The 17,628-nt window shown below is 42.8% G+C and overlaps 1 protein-coding gene across 1 annotated transcript in view; it reads left to right on the top strand.

Annotated features, from left to right (window-relative positions):
• The window catches only part of Abca4 (ATP binding cassette subfamily A member 4), a 124,910-nt gene that overhangs the window by 23,573 nt on the left and 83,709 nt on the right, over positions 1-17,628 (top strand). Inside the window, exons 7-9 of the mRNA XM_087212638.1 lie at positions 154-351; positions 14,439-14,528; positions 16,763-17,003. Coding sequence (XP_087068764.1) covers positions 154-351; positions 14,439-14,528; positions 16,763-17,003 — 529 coding nt within the window. The remainder of the gene's footprint in view (positions 1-153; positions 352-14,438; positions 14,529-16,762; positions 17,004-17,628) is intronic.

The following is a 17,628-nucleotide window of genomic DNA, read 5'->3' as shown; positions in this document are numbered from 1 at the left end:
TTTAATCTGTCTGTGATCTTAATTCCTTTCACCATGGACTGTACTGTATTCACAGGTCCCGTGGGTTAAGATGTAGGCATCTTTGGGTGGGGGAGGGGGTACAGCTTTTCCCTAACACAAGGAGGGTTCCAGTGTGGCTTCTCCTCCCTACAGTTTGCTCATGGTGTCCCAGATCTGGTGCTGAAGGACATTGCCTGCAGCGAGGTTCTTTTGGAACGTTTCATCATTTTCAGCCAGCGACGTGGGGCACATACTGTGCGAGATGCCTTGTGTTCCCTCTCCCAGGGCACCCTACAGTGGATGGAAGACACTCTGTATGCCAATGTGGACTTCTTCAAGCTCTTCCAAGTGGTAAGGAAAGGGTTTAGCTGCTCCCCCCTTGAAAATGATTCTTGGGGCAGGCAGGCCCGGGCCAGGTAGGACATCAGGGACTCATAAACTGACCCAGGGGGAAGATGTGAGCATACTGTTCAGGACAAGCCTTGAGGACGCTCCAAATTCCAAGGGCCCAAGACATCTTAACCAAGAGTACTTTTAGAACAGTGGTCCATGGATCCAGGAGTCACTATGAGGTTCACCATTAGATATGCACTTGTGGCAGATGTGTGTCCACTTTAGCAGTATATGGGTAAGGAAGAAGGAGGCCTGGCTTGACTCCTGCCCACTCATGTCCTTCATTAGTGGTTATAAGTAAGATATAGAACCTTTCCTGGCCCTATTATTCACCAACACAACAAGTATAATACTTTATATAGAGTGGTAGGAAAACAGAAAAAAATTATTTGCCAAGAATTTAATAAATTTCAGAAGATGCAGATTTCATACTTCTTCCTCTGGGTCTGGTCTTGACCTCAAAGGTTACTGTTTCCAAAGAAAAAAAAAAAAAAGGAAATGTCATAGTCTCAAAAATTTGGAAATCCTAGATCTAGCTCAGCCTGCTCTAGAACTGCACCCTAGACAGAATTCTTACATGTAATAGTGTCTCTTCCTTTGCCAGAAGAATAAAATGAGAGAATTACATAAAGAAGGTATAGCTCAGGGATCGTTAAACTGCAGGGTGATGAAAATCACCAGAGAGGATGGTAAAAGATGCAGGTCGTATGTCCCTACCCCTGAGCCTCACGCAGGAGAACTGTCCTGTTACCTCAGGAGACTCCGATAGAGGTCACCTTGGCCATGCTGTCAGAGACACTCACAGCCCTTCAGAGACAGTGACATACTGTATACATTATTTCTAGCACCAAATTGTGGTTGTTGTCTTTTTCCTACATTTTAATTTCTGGAACTGTATTGGGAGGAGTGCCAATCACTAAGAATTGATTTAGGAAATGTGTATTTTGTCTATTGTTATGGTATTCTCTCAAATCCCAGAAAACTCATTGTCAGCTTGTCTTTAAGGCTTTTGAAAAATGAAACAAAATAAAAGAAGACCCCACAGTTTTTGTCAAGAGTTCACTTTGAATTCCTTTCAAACTGTGACTCTCCCTTGGAAGTTGCTCTCCAATTTTCCCAGCTCATCCGGGTGGGCCTCCTGAAGTGGGTAAGAGGGGTCAGGACCTGGGGTGCCACCACTGCTGAGAGTTCAGGACCCCAGAAAAGGCCTCAAGACTTCCCACGCTGTAGAGAGAATAAGAAGGCATGTGGTCCAAACATCTCTGTCCAAAGTTTTAAAAGAAGCCCAAATTTAGACACATTCCTTGGTTTGTTTCAGAGTCAAACAGAAGAGTAAGATGACAAAGATGCTTTATTCTGGGAAGCTATGCCCCAACACAGCCAGGGTTGTGTCACAGAGCTGCTGGGACTCCCTGCTCCTCTGGGGCAGAATGAAGGAGATCCATGTACCCCATGTAAGCAGTGCCTGGGCTGCACAAGAACTATGCAATCTTGTTGTCATTGAGAAGGGAGCAGAGCCATGCTTCTCTTCTTGATGTACCTTGGCCACTGACTGGTATAGTTACATTTTTCTCCTGGGTCCTTACTGTCAATTCTGGGAGGAAAGTCCTGGGTGTAACAGTATAAGAGAGCACTGCAGCAGAACTTTCCATTAGTGACTTTGTGTTAGTTAGCTTTTGGTTACTATGGAAAACACCTGAGACAATCAACTTATAAAGAAAAAAGGTTATTTGGGCTCATAGTTTTGGAGATTCCAGTTCATAATCAATTGGCCCCATTGTGTTAGGGGCCATGGTTTTAGCAGCCAAGCATGGTAGGAGCATGTGGTAAGACAAATCCATTCACTGCATGGCTAGTAAGGAAAAGACAGTGAAAAGAAGAGGCTGGGGTCCATGATCCTTTTCAAAGGCATATCTCTAATGATCTGAAGACTTTCCACTAGGCCCTACTTCGTAAAGGTTACACTACCTCCCAATAGCACCAAGCTGGAGACCAGGCCAGCTTTAACACTCAAAATTCAAACTATTGCAGACTCCAGCCTCAGGCCATTGGATTCATATGTTTACTTTTCAGACGAGAAAGACCAGAAAGACTTTCCTTCTGCCCTTACATGCTGCCCTGGCAAGTACTCAACTCTGAAGCCAGGGGCTCACTTGGCCAAGTGCCCTCACTGACCTCAGCTAGGTCCTGGGCGCTGGCTCACCACCTCAGAATGTGTGACCATGTGCTCACACCAGCAGCAGCACCTGCCAGGGCCAGGTACTATCGTGAGGCCGAGGCTCCACAGTGAGGTCAGAGACAAGCAAACAAGCCAGTTCACAGCAGTAGAGCTTAGAAAGACCAGGAAGATATGTTCTCCAGAACAGCAGTTCCTAGGCTTAGCCACACACTGAATCACCCACAGAACTTTAAAAACTGTACATCTGCAGCTCCCATCCCCAGATTCTGCATCACTTGGTATAGGGTACAACCTGTACTTCAGTATTTCTTTAGAGCTTCCCAGATAATTCCAAAGTCTAGCCAGAGTTGGGAATCAGTGACCTAGAACATAGTTTGACTTACAATCCGTTTCTGTAGACCAAGCAAAGCAATCATTGTATCCCAGAGGCCTTGGAGCCCTCAAAGCACTCATCTGGTCACCCCTAAGACCAGGATGCTGTGGCAATGCTTCCCCCTCCTGTGATCTTAATAAGCCACAGAGCTGTAGAGCCTGAGTGGACCCAGATTTTGCCTAGGCAGAAGGTGGCCTCCAGGATTGCCTCTACAAAACACTACACACAGGCCATCTAGTCCTCTGGCGCCCTTGAAATGTACTTTTCCATGGAGCAAATGGATGGAGTAGCTAAACATTTTTAAATACTGATACATAATGTAAAAGAAATTGCAGGGATTATGATGGGATTTTATTTTTATTGCTGCTGTACCCATCCTCCTTTTGTTTCAGGAAAATGGCCCTGAGAGGCTTAAAGCAGGCAAAGAGGAGAACAGCCAGCCTCTCTGGGCCAGGCTGTTATTGCAGCTGGTTGGCACACAGCCATGCTTCACCCAGCGGGAGGGCCGGGCCCTCTGCTCTGGGCTATTTCTGTGTGCACGTAGTCAGTATATAAATCCGATTTTATTAAATGCCAAGTCAGTTCTCATTAACAAAGAAAGAGAAGGAAATCTCAGTAAACCACTGTGACAGCACCTTCGTGGACTGTGTGAGGAGCAGGGGGTGTGGGTGGGGTGGGGGCTCAACCCCTGAGACCTGGGAACCTGTGGAGCCAAGAGAACCAGAAGGGGCGTTAGCACCAACTGGGACCAGCTGTGTTTTTCCTCGGTCCGGTGGAGGTCAGAAGGGAGTGTTGTCATCTTCAAATAATCCAAATGCTGAACCCATGACCTTATTCACCCACCCACCCAACTCCTCCAACACTACCGCACCTGCTCATGTGCACGCATGTGCACACACACGTCTGACTTGGTGAGCTAGATGTGCTGGAGGAGAAAGGAGAAAGCAGGTGACCAAATTTCTTCCAAGGAGATTCAGCCTCTCTTGGTTTCACCTCTGCTGGGATAGCTTGAAGGAGCTTGTCTCCGCCTGGGGCCTCTTCAGTCTTACCGCCTCCAGCTTGAAACCTAGGAGGTAAGAGCTGGGGCCAGGGTATCATTATTGCCAACCCTACCTGCAATGTTCCCACCTCATAAAAGAAATGGTGCATCAGTTTCATCAGTTTCAGGTGAGGGACTGGGAGGTTTCCCATCTGATTTGGCTCTAGGCATGCATTCCCCTCCTCCTCCTCCTCCTCTTCCCCCTGTGATCCTTCCTGTTTTCTCTCCAATTCTACTGCACAGCTTTGAAATCTTGCTGAGAAGCAAATCTGTCCCTTCTGCTTTGAATGTTTATTTGTGGAAGTTCGGCAGGGGAACTGAGGCGGGTGCCAAGACCTGCCATGCTGCTGGGAAATCTGAATTTCCCTCCCTTCCCCCTTCTCAGTGGCTGTTGATAGAGGAAATGTGGCCTTTTGGCTCACAGTTTTCCCCATTGCAACTGCTTCCAGTGTGTCATGAGTTAGTTTTCATTCCATTCCCTCCACCGCTACTCTACTGTGGTTTTCACTTTTCTGACTTCATTGTGCTCACGTCCCTGTGACTACGGGCTGGCTGAACATTGAGTTCCAGAGAAAAAAGGTCCCAGTCTTCGGGTTCCTGACTACATGCTCCTATCGACGTGCTGCTTTGTTGTTGACTCTGCTCCATGAATTCCTGAATCATCAGGAATAAACAGGACAGACTGCCCACTGCCCAGTGAGAGTTGGCCACACTTTCTGCTCTCCAGGGCCATTGCTGAAGTTTGTGAAATTTCAACTATGCATATTAGTCTTTGGATGGATATTGCTGCAGCAAAAGTCTCTGGGAAAGTTCCCATGTCTCTAGAATTTTACAGTGAGGTCTCGTTAATGACTTAATTTCATGACTTCCTCTCTTTTGATTTCTAAATCTTTGGATTGTCAACTTTCTCCTACTTCTGTGTGAGAGATCTTGGAGGAGGGAAGAAAAAGGAAGAAAGACTGAGTGCCAGCATCACTAGTGTTCAGCAGGGCCATTGGGCAGAAACCTAAACCAGAAAATAGATTTTCTGAAAATTATTAAGCCACAGCCAGTATATTTGATTTATAGCATTGGTATTTATTTCTGCCTATAGCTACAAAAATCTGTGTTTATGCAATCAAAAATTTCCCATGCATGAATAGATTTCAATAAGGAAGAAATACAAAGGAAATAGAAAAGAGGCACTTTAGTGTACACTAAATGTACATTAGGCCTACTAGCTTCCATTTGCCTGATTGATTTGTTTCAGGATTCAGGGTTTGAATGCAGTAGACTCGGGTTTGTTGATTTTATAGACTTAAAGAGAAAGAATTTCAGGGAGGCTAAAACTAAAGTGACTTAGGATAGAAAGAGGACCTCAGGAAGGCTGCTATTAAGGATGATGGTTTCCTGAGATCCTGGCCTTTATTCAGTAAATACACATTGAGCGCCTACTATGAGTGCACTAATAAGTTAGGCATCAGGTTCTCTCCCATAAAAATTGTTTTTAAGATTTTAGCTTCTGATATTTTTCATCTCTACAGAACTGAGGTTGTTGACCTTTTTATGGATTAGGATCACCAGCTCTATATCTTTTCCCTAGGAAACATAAATTCCCACAGATACACAGGGAATGGGAACTCATAGAGCTGCTGAAGCCAGATCCCACGTTAAGAGCTTTTGTAATATAATTTCTTTCCTACCTACCACTAATACATGTCCTTTCCTAAAAGTCTCAAATAACCACAAATTCCTTCATAATTTTCTGTATAAAGTCATCAGCACCCCCCACCCTGAGCTCAAGGCCCCTAATAAGAGGACCAGAGTCCTGAGCAGCAGGATGGGACACACAGCATCTCCAGGCTCTGGGCTGGCACTTAACCTTAAAGGGGATCTTATTCTTCATATCTGTAAAGTTGACACAATAAGACCTGCGTTACATGTCTCAAGGGACTGCAGTGAAATTTGCATTAAAGAAGAGATAGTAAGGCTTTGAAACCAAATATTTTTTGCTCTTACCAAAGCGGGAACACATCCACTTTGCAGCTCCTGCTCCTCCCTCAGATCACTCAGAGTAGGGGGACGTCTGTCTCCCTGAGTGACCTTTGACTGCCTCTAGATTCCAAGCTCAGTTTTGCTTACATCAACCACAGATACCAAGACAGAAGTCACGACAAAGAGAAAAAGGCCTATTTTCTATTGAGCCAAAGAGATTTCCCTAACTTGCCTGTTCACATACCCCAGAGCCCACCCTCTGGTTCAGATGCTGTTCCCACCAGTGCCAGGAGACAGCGTGTCTCTGTGACCTCTGCCAATAGTTTGGCATGTGCCCCCACCTCTCCCAGTGATTGAGTGAATTCTCCACTCATGACGCATTTCCTAGCACTCAGGGCTGCCCTCCTGGTAGCCCCCTCACCACTAAAGCAGCTTCCTCTCTTTTCATCTGATGCTTAACAACTATCAGGTTGCAACAAACGTTCTTCAAATCCACAGTCTCCCAGTTGCCCAGCAACAACTTCCCTCCCGGATAAATCTGGGCTTCCTGTAGCTGCAGGCTAGGACTGAACCTAGCAGCCCAAAGTTGCCTGTCCATCCCTTCTTCTGCTCGTCACCTCTGGTCTGGGTGCTTTCAAAGCAGCCACCCATCCTTTGCTCCAGAACTTTTCAGAGACCATGTCATCCATATAAAGATGCTTTTAACCTGAAGCTACCTAATTACCCTTGTGCTAGAAATATCCTCTACTTAGAAATGAATAGTTTCCAGATTGTCTTCTTTGAATCACAGAAAGTAAATGAACAAAAAAATGTCAACTCATAAGGCATTCCTTTTGTATGTTAGCAGAGCAGCATCCGTTTGATTAACTCATTGGCTCCAAAGCATTAGCAAACACTATCAAGATTTTTTAGGAGCTGATATGCTGTATTCTGCATAAGCATAAAATAATACACAAACTCAAAAAAAGACGCATATTTTTGTCCCTAAGAGCCCCCCAGAAAAGCCTCTTGGGATCAAAATCTTCTTGTCACCTGCAAGGGTCTTGTATCAATTTCTTAAATATAGAATCAAGGCCCGGGTATTACTCAGACCAACCACAATTAATAGAGACATCTCTTTCACAGCCCTGTTTGTATATCCTTGAAAGGTCTAATCACTTTAACCTTGGGTTGGCAGTACTGAAAGTGTTATTTGTTGAGAAATTAAAAGAACTACTGGTATAGGAAAATGTAGGATGTGTGTGTGTGTGTAATACTTGCCATTTTTGTCTAGACCTTTTTTCCAGAAATGTTTCCACATTTCCATTCAAATAAATGTACAGCCTCTTCTGGGTCTTTTTTTTTTTTTTTTTTTTTTTGGTGCCAGGGATTGAACTCGGGTCCTTGCGCTTGCATAGCAGGTGACGAAAACACTGAGCTAAACCCCTGGCCCTTTTGACAGGTACAATTCCTGTGATTTGAATAGATAATGGGGGAGGGAATGAAATGAAGAAGAAAGCCCTGGGAAGTTTACTGTATAATTCATTGCACCATCAGTCAGATAACTGGTGAAGAGATACAGTTGGGAGGCTTCCTGGGAGCCAGTCATGGTTCTGAGCTATAAGTGCTAGCTCAGTGATGTGACTTTAAGGCTTTCATTACTTACCATCTCCAATGGAAAGAACAAGGAATTGCAACCAGCATGCTAGACACATCCTTGAACTTTAATTAATGAATATTATTTGATTATAAGCAAGACCAAAAAAGAAAAGAGTTAGCCAGAGACAAAAATAAATCTCAAGCTCTGTCTCCCTGTCCCCTCTCCCCCAGGTTCCTAGGCTTGTACTCATCTGACCATCTCTCCGTTCTCCTCCTCTTGCTGGCTATCTTCACACTCCTCTCCACCTCGAATTCCCGGCTCTCCACCTTCCGTTCTCACACACTGTCTTAAGTCTCCTTCCAAACATAAGCTCTCGTGCCACCTTACCTGTCCCTGGACTCGACTCCACCTTCCCTGTAAGTCACCATCATCCCCTGCTGGAATCACCTCTCCCTAAAATCTCAGTAGACTCTGTCTCCTTCTGCTGGATTGTGTTTCACTGATTTGTTAATATAACAGGTTTGCACTGAGCATCTATTGTGTGTGTGGTTTGAAGATTAAAGCATATCCGTACAGTTAATGAGCTTACAGTCTAGTGGGAAGACAGATTCATTAAAAATAATAGCAAACCAATGTAAAAGTGATACACAAATGTGTAGAGAATAAATGATAAGGGCACCTAACTGATAGGAAAGGAGGGTAGGAAGAATGTGGTGATGAGGAAGGGAAGAAAGCCTGCTGGAGAAGGAGAGGAGGCTTTGGATGAGTTGATGGGGGCAGTCAAGTGAGGGTGAGAGAGGACAGAGTAGGTTGGCTGCTTTATCCTTTAGCCCCTAAAGCCTTAAGCATTGTACCTAAGAGCTACAGGCTTTACAGAAGCCTATAATAATGTTTGAAACTAGAAGTGGATGGTCGGGGATTTAGCTCAGTGGTTCCAACACCTGCCTCACAAGCGCAAGGTGCTGAGTTCGATCCCTGGTACCAAAAAAAAAAATTCTTATGATTCAAATTTGCATTATACTTAGCACTTGTAGACTTATTTGTAAGCAATAACAGAATATTACCAATGCCTCCACCAGCATGTGGAGGGGCTCCAAAGCGGAAGGAATCAAAACTAGAAGTGGAAGTAATTTGGCTCCAAAATACAAAGAAAAAGCTTTGAAATTAAAATGAATAAATATTAAATTGCATATTTAAGGAAGGTAATGTTGTTCAACTTTATTGTTACATTTAGTATTTACAAAAGGTGGAATTCATCATCCAGTTTATAGTTTCCGATTTACACCCATTCCTAACTATTCATGCTGATCACTGAGAAATCATAACAGAGTATTCATTAAATGAGTTACTCAAAGTCAAATAATTTCAGACAAAATTAAGAGCCTGAAAATGTATATCTATATGTAGATATGTAGAGAAACAGCATTAGTGCTTTCCAATACATTGAGGTATACATGAGATCAGAGCTTGCCTTCCCAGCAAAGAAGGGCCTCAGGAGAAAAGATATCCACACAGGCAGAACACAGCCCTGGATAATCTAGCTTACAATCAAGTGAGGAAGACAGACAACAAACTGAAGGAGAAGAGGAAGTAATTAAAAGTTCTAGGAGCTTTGACTGATTTACCTGATGTCCGACCTCTTTTGACATATAAACATGACAATTCCTTAGTTTCTATGCCTCTGGGCCCCTGGACCCTCTTCTATCCTTTAGGATCTGGTTATTTTTCTCTGCACAGCTTCTTTGGGCTCTGGTCATCAATTCTAGTTTCCTCCTATGACAGTCTTTCAGCTGACCCTTAGCTATCTATACTTTCTGCAGCCTGAGGGCTCATCTGCTCCACACTCATACTTGTCACCAGTTCCTAGAATCCCCAGGCTGGCACTCTTGAAAATGGAATGGAAATGGAGAAGTACCAGTAACTCCTGAGCAGAAAGTAGTGCCACCAGCTGAAGGACACATGAGAACAGACGCTGGTTGTGGAAGATAATATGACCAGTGTAAGAAGTGTTGGATCCAGACAGAGGTCCAGCAGACAACTGGCTATAAGGCTAAAGCTTTGGAGAGAAGTCCGGGTTGGAGGTGCAGATTTGGAAGTCATCAGCAAAAAAAGGTAGCAGGTGAAATGACAAAGGGAGTAAGATATTGGGAGGGGAGGAGATAGATAGCTCTTAGAGGGAAGGTGGAGACAAAGGAGCTCAGAGGGGAAGACAGAGAAGAGGCCAAGCAAAGCAGGAAGAACAGTGTTGCAGGTGGCAATAGAAGAAAAGAACCATAACCAAAAATGCTGAGAAAAGCAGACATCTGAGAAGACAAAAACCAAAAATACCTAATACACTTAAAAACTAGGAGGAAACTGAGGATTCTAGATTCTAATTAAAGCATCTTGGTAGGATGGTGAAGGTGGACAATGAAAAAGTGAAGTCACTTTGAATATGGACTATGCTTCCCACAAGAAATGTGGGGAGAAAGATGGAGGAAGAAGGCTGTAGCTACAGTGGAATCAGAAGAGATTCTTTCTGTCCTATGTGAGAAACTTGAACATACATCCATCACAATAATGATGGGAAGGCTGAAGATAAATCATGACATTCTTTTTTTTTTTTGGTACCAGGAATCAAACTCAAGACCTTGCCACTAAACTAAATTCACAGCCCTCAACATTCTTGCAGGGAAACTCCATGAAGAAAGGACTTTGTTTTATTCCCTGCTATCTTCCCAGCACATGCCACATAGCAGCCACTCAGTCAATGGTTGTCCACTGTGTAGTTATATCATTTACAAATTGCAAATATTTATAACAAATCCTAAAAAACAGTGAGTTTTGTTTCCCTCCCAAAGCAGAGTTCTGTGGTAAGTCATCTGCAAGCCATGTGAAGGTGTTGCAAATTTCCTCAGAAACTATGGCTCTTCTTCATTTCCTTACTCATCCCTAGAAAGAGCTTGTCATCTGAAGATCTTGAGCTGCCTGCTGCACTTCTTCTAGCCCATCCATGTTCCAGGGAGGGGGAAGGTGAAGGCAGAGGATACTCTTTTAAAACACCATTTCCAGAAATCTCACCCTATGATATCTTAATGATTAGAATTGTCACCTGCTTACCAGATACAAAGAAGGCTGGGAAACGCAGTTGATGTAGGTCTAAGCATCTTTAGCAAAATTGAGTAGACAAGCATCCATCTCCATCACATTGACAGAGCCTACTCAGTGGTAGGCAACATTTAAGGAATGGATAAATGAGTATTTTATTCTTGTGGTCTTTCTTATGCTTTGTGTCATTGTGTACTTACATTAAGGGGAAAAGAAGGCCTAAGTGTTCTATATGAGATTCAGAACTACCTGGACAATATTGAATTATTCAATTGAATTTTTAAAATTGAATAATTATGAATTTCCAGGAAGTTATTACTATTTCTTCACTGTATCCATTTCTAATAGGCATCAATATAAGGGAATTTGACTTCAAGACAAAAAGCTAAAATTTATTTACTCTTTTTTAAAAAGGCAACTTAAAAGCAGGCTTGTGTTGCAGAGCCTTTTTTCATTGGACATTCATGAATGTATGATGGTCTCTAAGGAAACTTCATTCTACTTCCCAGTACGTGGGATTTGTGATTCACAAATGTTTCCTGGACTACTGCAGAAAATGCAACAGATAAGAACTTTAAGTGATAGAGAAAGAAAAATGTAAAAATCACTGTCCTTAATGAGCACACTATTTCAAGAAGTAGCAGGTATATAAACAGTTATAATCAAATTGCTTGTTGCTATAATAAAAACATTTGGCCAGGTTCAGTGGCCCATACCTATAACCTGAGCACTCTGAGAGGCAGAGGATTGCAAGTTCAAGCCCAGCCTGGGCCACTTAGTGAACTGACAAGACCTTGTGTCAAAATGAAAAATAAAGGGCAGGGGATTTAGCTCAGTGGCACCATGCCTGTCTTGTAAGCACAAGGTCTTGAGTTCAATCCCCGGTACCAAAAAATAAAAATAAAAACTAAAAAAAGACCAGTGCAAAGGCCCTAGGTGCAATCCCCAGTACTAAGAGAAAAAAAGCATGATATTCACTCATTTATCAAACATTATTTGAGTGTCTACTGTGAGCTTATCACAGAGATATAGTTCCTGCTACATGGGGTTTCGAGACTAGCCAGAGAGACAGATGACATGTACACAGAAAGGGTAATCATTAGTGCTGACAACTGCAAAGAAAGAAATAAACAAGACACCTTTGGAGAACATAACAGGGCAAGGGCAAGCAAAACAGCATAGAAAAAGAAGCATCTGGATCTGCCCAGTGATAGCTGTCTATCACATAGATAGTTGTGTTTGAAATGAGACTTGAAAGAGTAGAAGTTTGCCAAGCAAGGAGAAACGGGATGGACAGCAGAGCCAAGGAGAGAGCAAGAGCCTGATATGAGGGGAGACAGAAGCCCAGCGTGGTGGAGTAGAGGCAGGCACTGGCTCAGCAAAGGCTGTGTGTGTCCAGCACTGGAACTGACCTCTCCTGGAGACAGTAGGGAGCCACAGATTTCTGAGCAGAAGTGGCAAGATTTGATTGACCTGTTAAGTAACCCGGGTCACAGTGTAGAAGATGCATCAGAAATTAGGAGATCGAGCCAAGCGACCTGGAAGAAGGCTATTCTGGAGCAACATCCTGAAAGAAAAGTGAGAGCCGGCAGTCCTGGTAGGGAAAAAAAAGACAGGGGAAGTTCTCGCTTAATAGTCACTTACTCAGTCACTTATTTGTGTATGAAAAACTCTCCTTTTATTATGCACATTTTATTCTAGAAATAAGTATAAAAGTAGAATGAATAATATATTGAACTCCCACACACCTGCCACCCAGCTTCAGCTGTTAATCACCTTTTGGCTTAGTTCTTATTTTAGCTGTTCTTCACTTTTCTTTCCCTAAAGATTTTTTGAAGTAAATCACAGACAACATATCATTTCACCCTTACATGCTCCCGACACATCTCTCACAGAGAACTTGTTTTAACAAAACCGTGGTGCTGCTGTGATCACTCCCAGCAAAATTAACGGTAACTCCTCAGTATCATCCGATACCTGGGCCATGCCCATGACCCATTGTTACAACTGGTCTGTCCAGGCCAAAATCAAAAACCACATGTGAAATAAAATAAAAAACCACATGTGGCTCCTTGTTATGTCTCGTAGGTCTCTTTTCATCTCTAACAATCTCGAGGGAGAAAGGAGGGAGGATCCACAGGACTCAGATAACTTTGCATTTGCAGAGATTCTTACCTGCTTGCTTCCTTCCTTCCCACTCTATATAGCTCCACCTTCCTCTAGGAAAAAAAAAGAAATTAAAGTGCTTTCCCCAGATTCATTGAAGGCATTTTCAAGGAATTTACAAAGAAGCCCTGGCAAGACCAGTGGCCGGACCAGTGCTCAGGGTAAAGACGGAAGATGCTTCTTGGTGGTGTGGCTGCCGTGGCAGCTTTGTGGCTCTTTCCTCTGGAAAATCCTTCCCCTGACTGCTTTGTGTCTCCCATGCATAACAGAGCTTTTAATTTTACAGTTAGAAAATAAGCCTGGTGGGGCATGGTGGCACACACCTCTGGTTCTAGCACTCTGAGAGACTGAGGCAGGAGGATTCCACATTTGAGCCTCGTCTGGGCAACTTAGATCATCTCAAAATTAAAAAAAAAAAAAAGTTAAAAAGGGCTGGGGATGTAACTCAGTGCAAAGGCACCAGTACTGAAAGAGAGAGAGAGAGAAGAGGAGGAAGAAGAGGAGGAGGAGGCAGAGGAGGAGGAGGAGGAGGAGGAGGAGGAGGAGGAGGAAGGGAAAGGAAAAGAGAGAAAGGGAAAGAAGCCTGAGATGCCAATGTCATCTAAATGTACAGGGTCAGAGAGAATTCAAGGGCCCCTGAACCTACAACAGGGAGAAAGGGGAGGCCCAGGTGGTCAGTGCCTGACTCCACCTACCTCTCAGCTTTGCTACAAGCTAGACCAGCCCAACCACCAAACAAGGGGAACCACACTGGCAAATAAAAAGCCGAGGCCCATGAGAATGAGAATTACAAGTCAAGCTTGTTAAAAATGCACATACTCAGGACTCCTTCCAGGAATACTCTAGGTGCTCACTTAACTTTGAAAATCACTGTCTTAAAACTTAGACCTCATTCCTAAAAGACTGCTATAGGAGATCAGGGATTCAATCAGTTTTGAAACTAGGAGGAATAAAGTCAATCAGGATTCGAACTTGGTTTTCAGAAAACAAAAGGTTCGCATCAGGCTCCAAGACTTAGAGGCAACAATTTGAGGGCATCCTCATGCCCCATCAAGATGGAAAATCCATAAACGGTCCTGAGTTGTCATGGGGCTGGGGTCACCTGAAAAACTGACAAGGGGACTTCTCTCTGAGTCCTCCTTTAAAGGAAAGGTGGTGTAGCTGTGGAATCTTCCATGAGACAGTAGTGTGGAATGGAGGAAGAGACACAGCTGCTTGCAAAGGACACAAAGGGGAAAAGATTGAAGGACTCTAAGGAAGCCTGGCAGTGTCTACAAAGCCTGAGGTGAACAGATGGGCGCCCTCTGCAGCAGCTCCCTCCACCCTCCAGCAGCTGTGCTCTGTTTCCCTTTCTCCAGGAGTCTTGTTTGGTGTCACTAAACCAGTGATCAGAATCACTTTGGCGTGTTTAATGTTACCATGAAGCTATTTGTGATTGACTAGCTCAGCAGGGCAACTTGGAATAAGAGCCTTTGATTTTTCCCAATTAGATAAAAGAATTTTGTTCCTGAAAGCAATTTTTCAGAAAAAAAGTCCCATGACTGGAAAGAGGGAAAAAATGGTTTTCAAGCTTATAGGAGATCAGGTAGCACCTGGGTATGTATATATAATAACATATATTTTAAAAATATTTTTCTATCAATTACAGCTTCCCACACTCCTAGACAGTGGTTCTCAAGGTATCAACCTGAGATTCTGGGGAAGAATATTATCTGATATGACACCAAGAATTCAAGAGGTAAATGGCTGATGCTAGAAATTATAATTTCGTTGTCTTTATACCATTTTGCCAGCACTTATTACAACAAATCACTGTACCTCAGAACCATTCAAGGAGAAGTACTTCTGCTCTTTTCATATAGCAATTTCAGTGCACCTGTTCATATTCTACATAACCTGTGCTCTTGGTTAGGAGTGAAAAGAAAATAACCATCCTTCTGGGTTTACACCAAGGAAAAAACACACCAGGAAGTACACAACTTGCCTGAAATGGCACAAATCATGAGAGAACTTACAATTGTGCCTAAGAACTGAATTCCAGTACTAAGGTGGTCCATGGTTCTCTTATGGTCTTAAAATCCATGTGAATATATACTACAAATAATAATAGTTACACTAATATAGTGGCTTATGGGTACTATTCTAAGAGCCTTACTTATTGACTCATTTCATCCTCCCATAGTAAGAAGACTTTTTTGTATTGTTTCAAAAATAGGTGTACATTTTAATTAATACCTGATTGCACAAGAATCAATATAGAAATTGATTCTTCCACTCAATAGTTGATTGGTGCTGCAGACATAATGACAAACAGACATAGACACTACTGTTGTGGAACCTACAGTCATCAGGGAAGAGAGACATGAAATAAATATTCTCTTCAAGTCTTCAAGGGTGATAAAAATTATGAAAAGGAAGCAAACGGTGAAACATAATATTACCCCAACTTTTTCCTCCTTTAGTGTTCCTAGCTGACTTGGGATCAGCCAAGGTGGAAAATTGCATAGTTGGATCTGTTTTTATAAAACTAAGGTCAGCCTGGGGAGGAACACTGCTGTGCAGAGAGTTAGTAAAAGTCCCATTGTACTGATGCCACCTGCTGCAGTGGGAGTCTCTAACATTCTTTTCTTCATAGCATTTTAAAAACTCATATCAGTATAATACAGTTGAAGTTGATAGAGAAGGTAAAAATTCCCCAAAGTGTATCAACACTCTTAGTTTTATGTGGATGTTTCAGAAGATTTCTAGCCTGTCTAAAGAGCCTGTCTAAGTGTTTGTGAACTCAGTTGAAGCAGATGGTACAGTTTTTATTCATTGATATTAGACCATTTGACCCCAGAACAGCCCCTTCATCTCGGAGTTCCTTGATTAAATAAGCAACATAATAAGAGTAGGACCCCTCCCTCCCAAGACTGTCATAAGACTCACTGTTATTGAAGCAATTTGAGATTCTGACTTTATTATTGAAGCATAGACTGTGATTATAGGCATGACTCACTGTGTGGATTCCACATGGTGATCATCAGTTTCGGAGGGCAAGTGTTGGCATGTGGACAAAGAGAGGGTTGACAGGTAAACATCACTTATTGCAGTAGGAGAATGTTTTCCGTCTCACCTGATTGAATCCTAATGGTTTTTTAAATTCCCAAGTGCTTTTGAAAGTGAGTAATAAGGTGTGCTTGGGAAATAAAAGCAGCATTGTTTTTATTTTGTATTTTTCCCTAAAGCAAAGCCAGATGGCCTTATGGGAACCAAGGCACTGCCAGCCCTCAGCCTCATTCTCAGCATCACAGATCTACTTTCAAAGCATGAGGCCAAGGAGTGCCATGACATCTGTGAAGAGAGGGCCACCAGAATTTTCTTAGTTGGCACGGAATTTGAAAAGTATTCTTCCAAGAATGGAGGCTTCACCTGTCTTATCTCTGCTTGAATCTTCACACACACACACACACAATGCACATTTGATTAAATTCACCTAGTAAGAAGATAATTTTCCAAATCTAGGAAAATAATTCTAAAATAGAGCCATTCCCCATTTTATTCTCCATTTCCTTCCCAGTGTTCCCATGTTGATGAGATAACAGAACATAAGAACCAGCTTACAGTGAAAGCATCCCTGCATTTCTTTAAGGATACATTCCCAAAGAACTCAAATAAGGGAGAGGGGCAATATTGACATGCTTTGGAATTCACTCTTTTTTTTTTTTTTTTTCTTTTTTCGGTACCAGGGATCAAACTTGAGACCTTGTGCCTGCGAGGCAGGCGGCAGAACCACTGAGCTAAATCCCCGGCCTAGGAATTCACTCTTTGATTTTCTTTAAGGTTCATCCTTTTCCCCTTGTTCCTGAGATGGGAGTAGGTTTTGTTTTTTTGCTTTTCGTGGTCGTATTAAGGATTGACAAGAAAATGGGTGTTTTCTTTTATATGTGGAAGTCTTGATTTAAGATGACTCAAAACCTTTTCTTGCCCTAGTTCATTCATCAGCCAAGTGTTCAAGACCTGCTGTGGGTGACCAGATCCCTCCTGCAGAACAGGGGTCCGGAGACCTTCACAGAACTGAAGGGCATCCTGTCTGATCTCCTGTGTGGCTACCCAGAGGGAGGAGGCTCTCGGGTGTTCTCCTTCAACTGGTATGAAGACAATAACTATAAGGCCTTCCTGGGGATGGACTCCACAAGGAAAGATCCCAGTTATTCATATGACAAAAGAACAAGTAAGTTTTCTGAATCTGTGTGCAAATTTGCCTCCAGTGTTGGTTAACACTTTCAGGTGAAATCAGTGCAGAAGTTGACTATCTCTTGGTCTTGTTGAGTGGCTGTGGGCAAAGACATTTCCTCCAGAAAGTCTGCTTTCCCTTGCAGAAAAAGAGTGGTGCTAATAAAAAAAAAATTCTGGATATGAGCATCGAAAGTACTGAGGCCCTCTTGGAAAGGGAACAGAGGGGACATTTCCCATTGATGTAATTGAACTGAGGTTAAGTTTTAGAGGGAAAAAAAGAATGATAAATGAGGAGGCAACCCTGAATTGCATGCAAAGCTCAGGTCAAAAAGCCCTGTCAAGTCAACATGGCTGGGGCACATGTTTTTTACAAACACAGTGCAATGACAATCTGTGTGTAGGACTGAACATTCCAAAGAGCACATCATCTTTCACACTTTTTTACTCCTGTGGGATAAAACACAGTGGCATGGGGGAGGAAACGCAACTGGGTGACCCTTTAGATAAAAAATGAAATTTCAAGAGACACACCAAAAGGAGTCGGACCTTGAGATAGCTACATACAACAAAGGAAAGCAGCAAATTGAAGAGAAATTACTGAGGCTAAAACTGAGATTCCA

Source organism: Heterocephalus glaber, unplaced genomic scaffold, assembly GCF_053883595.1.
Source record: "Heterocephalus glaber isolate CG9 unplaced genomic scaffold, H.glaber_assembly_v1.0 deba00001442, whole genome shotgun sequence".
Taxonomy (NCBI): domain Eukaryota; kingdom Metazoa; phylum Chordata; class Mammalia; order Rodentia; family Bathyergidae; genus Heterocephalus; species Heterocephalus glaber.
Note: the sequence above shows the minus strand (reverse complement) of the source record. Positions and strands in the feature narration are given on the sequence as shown.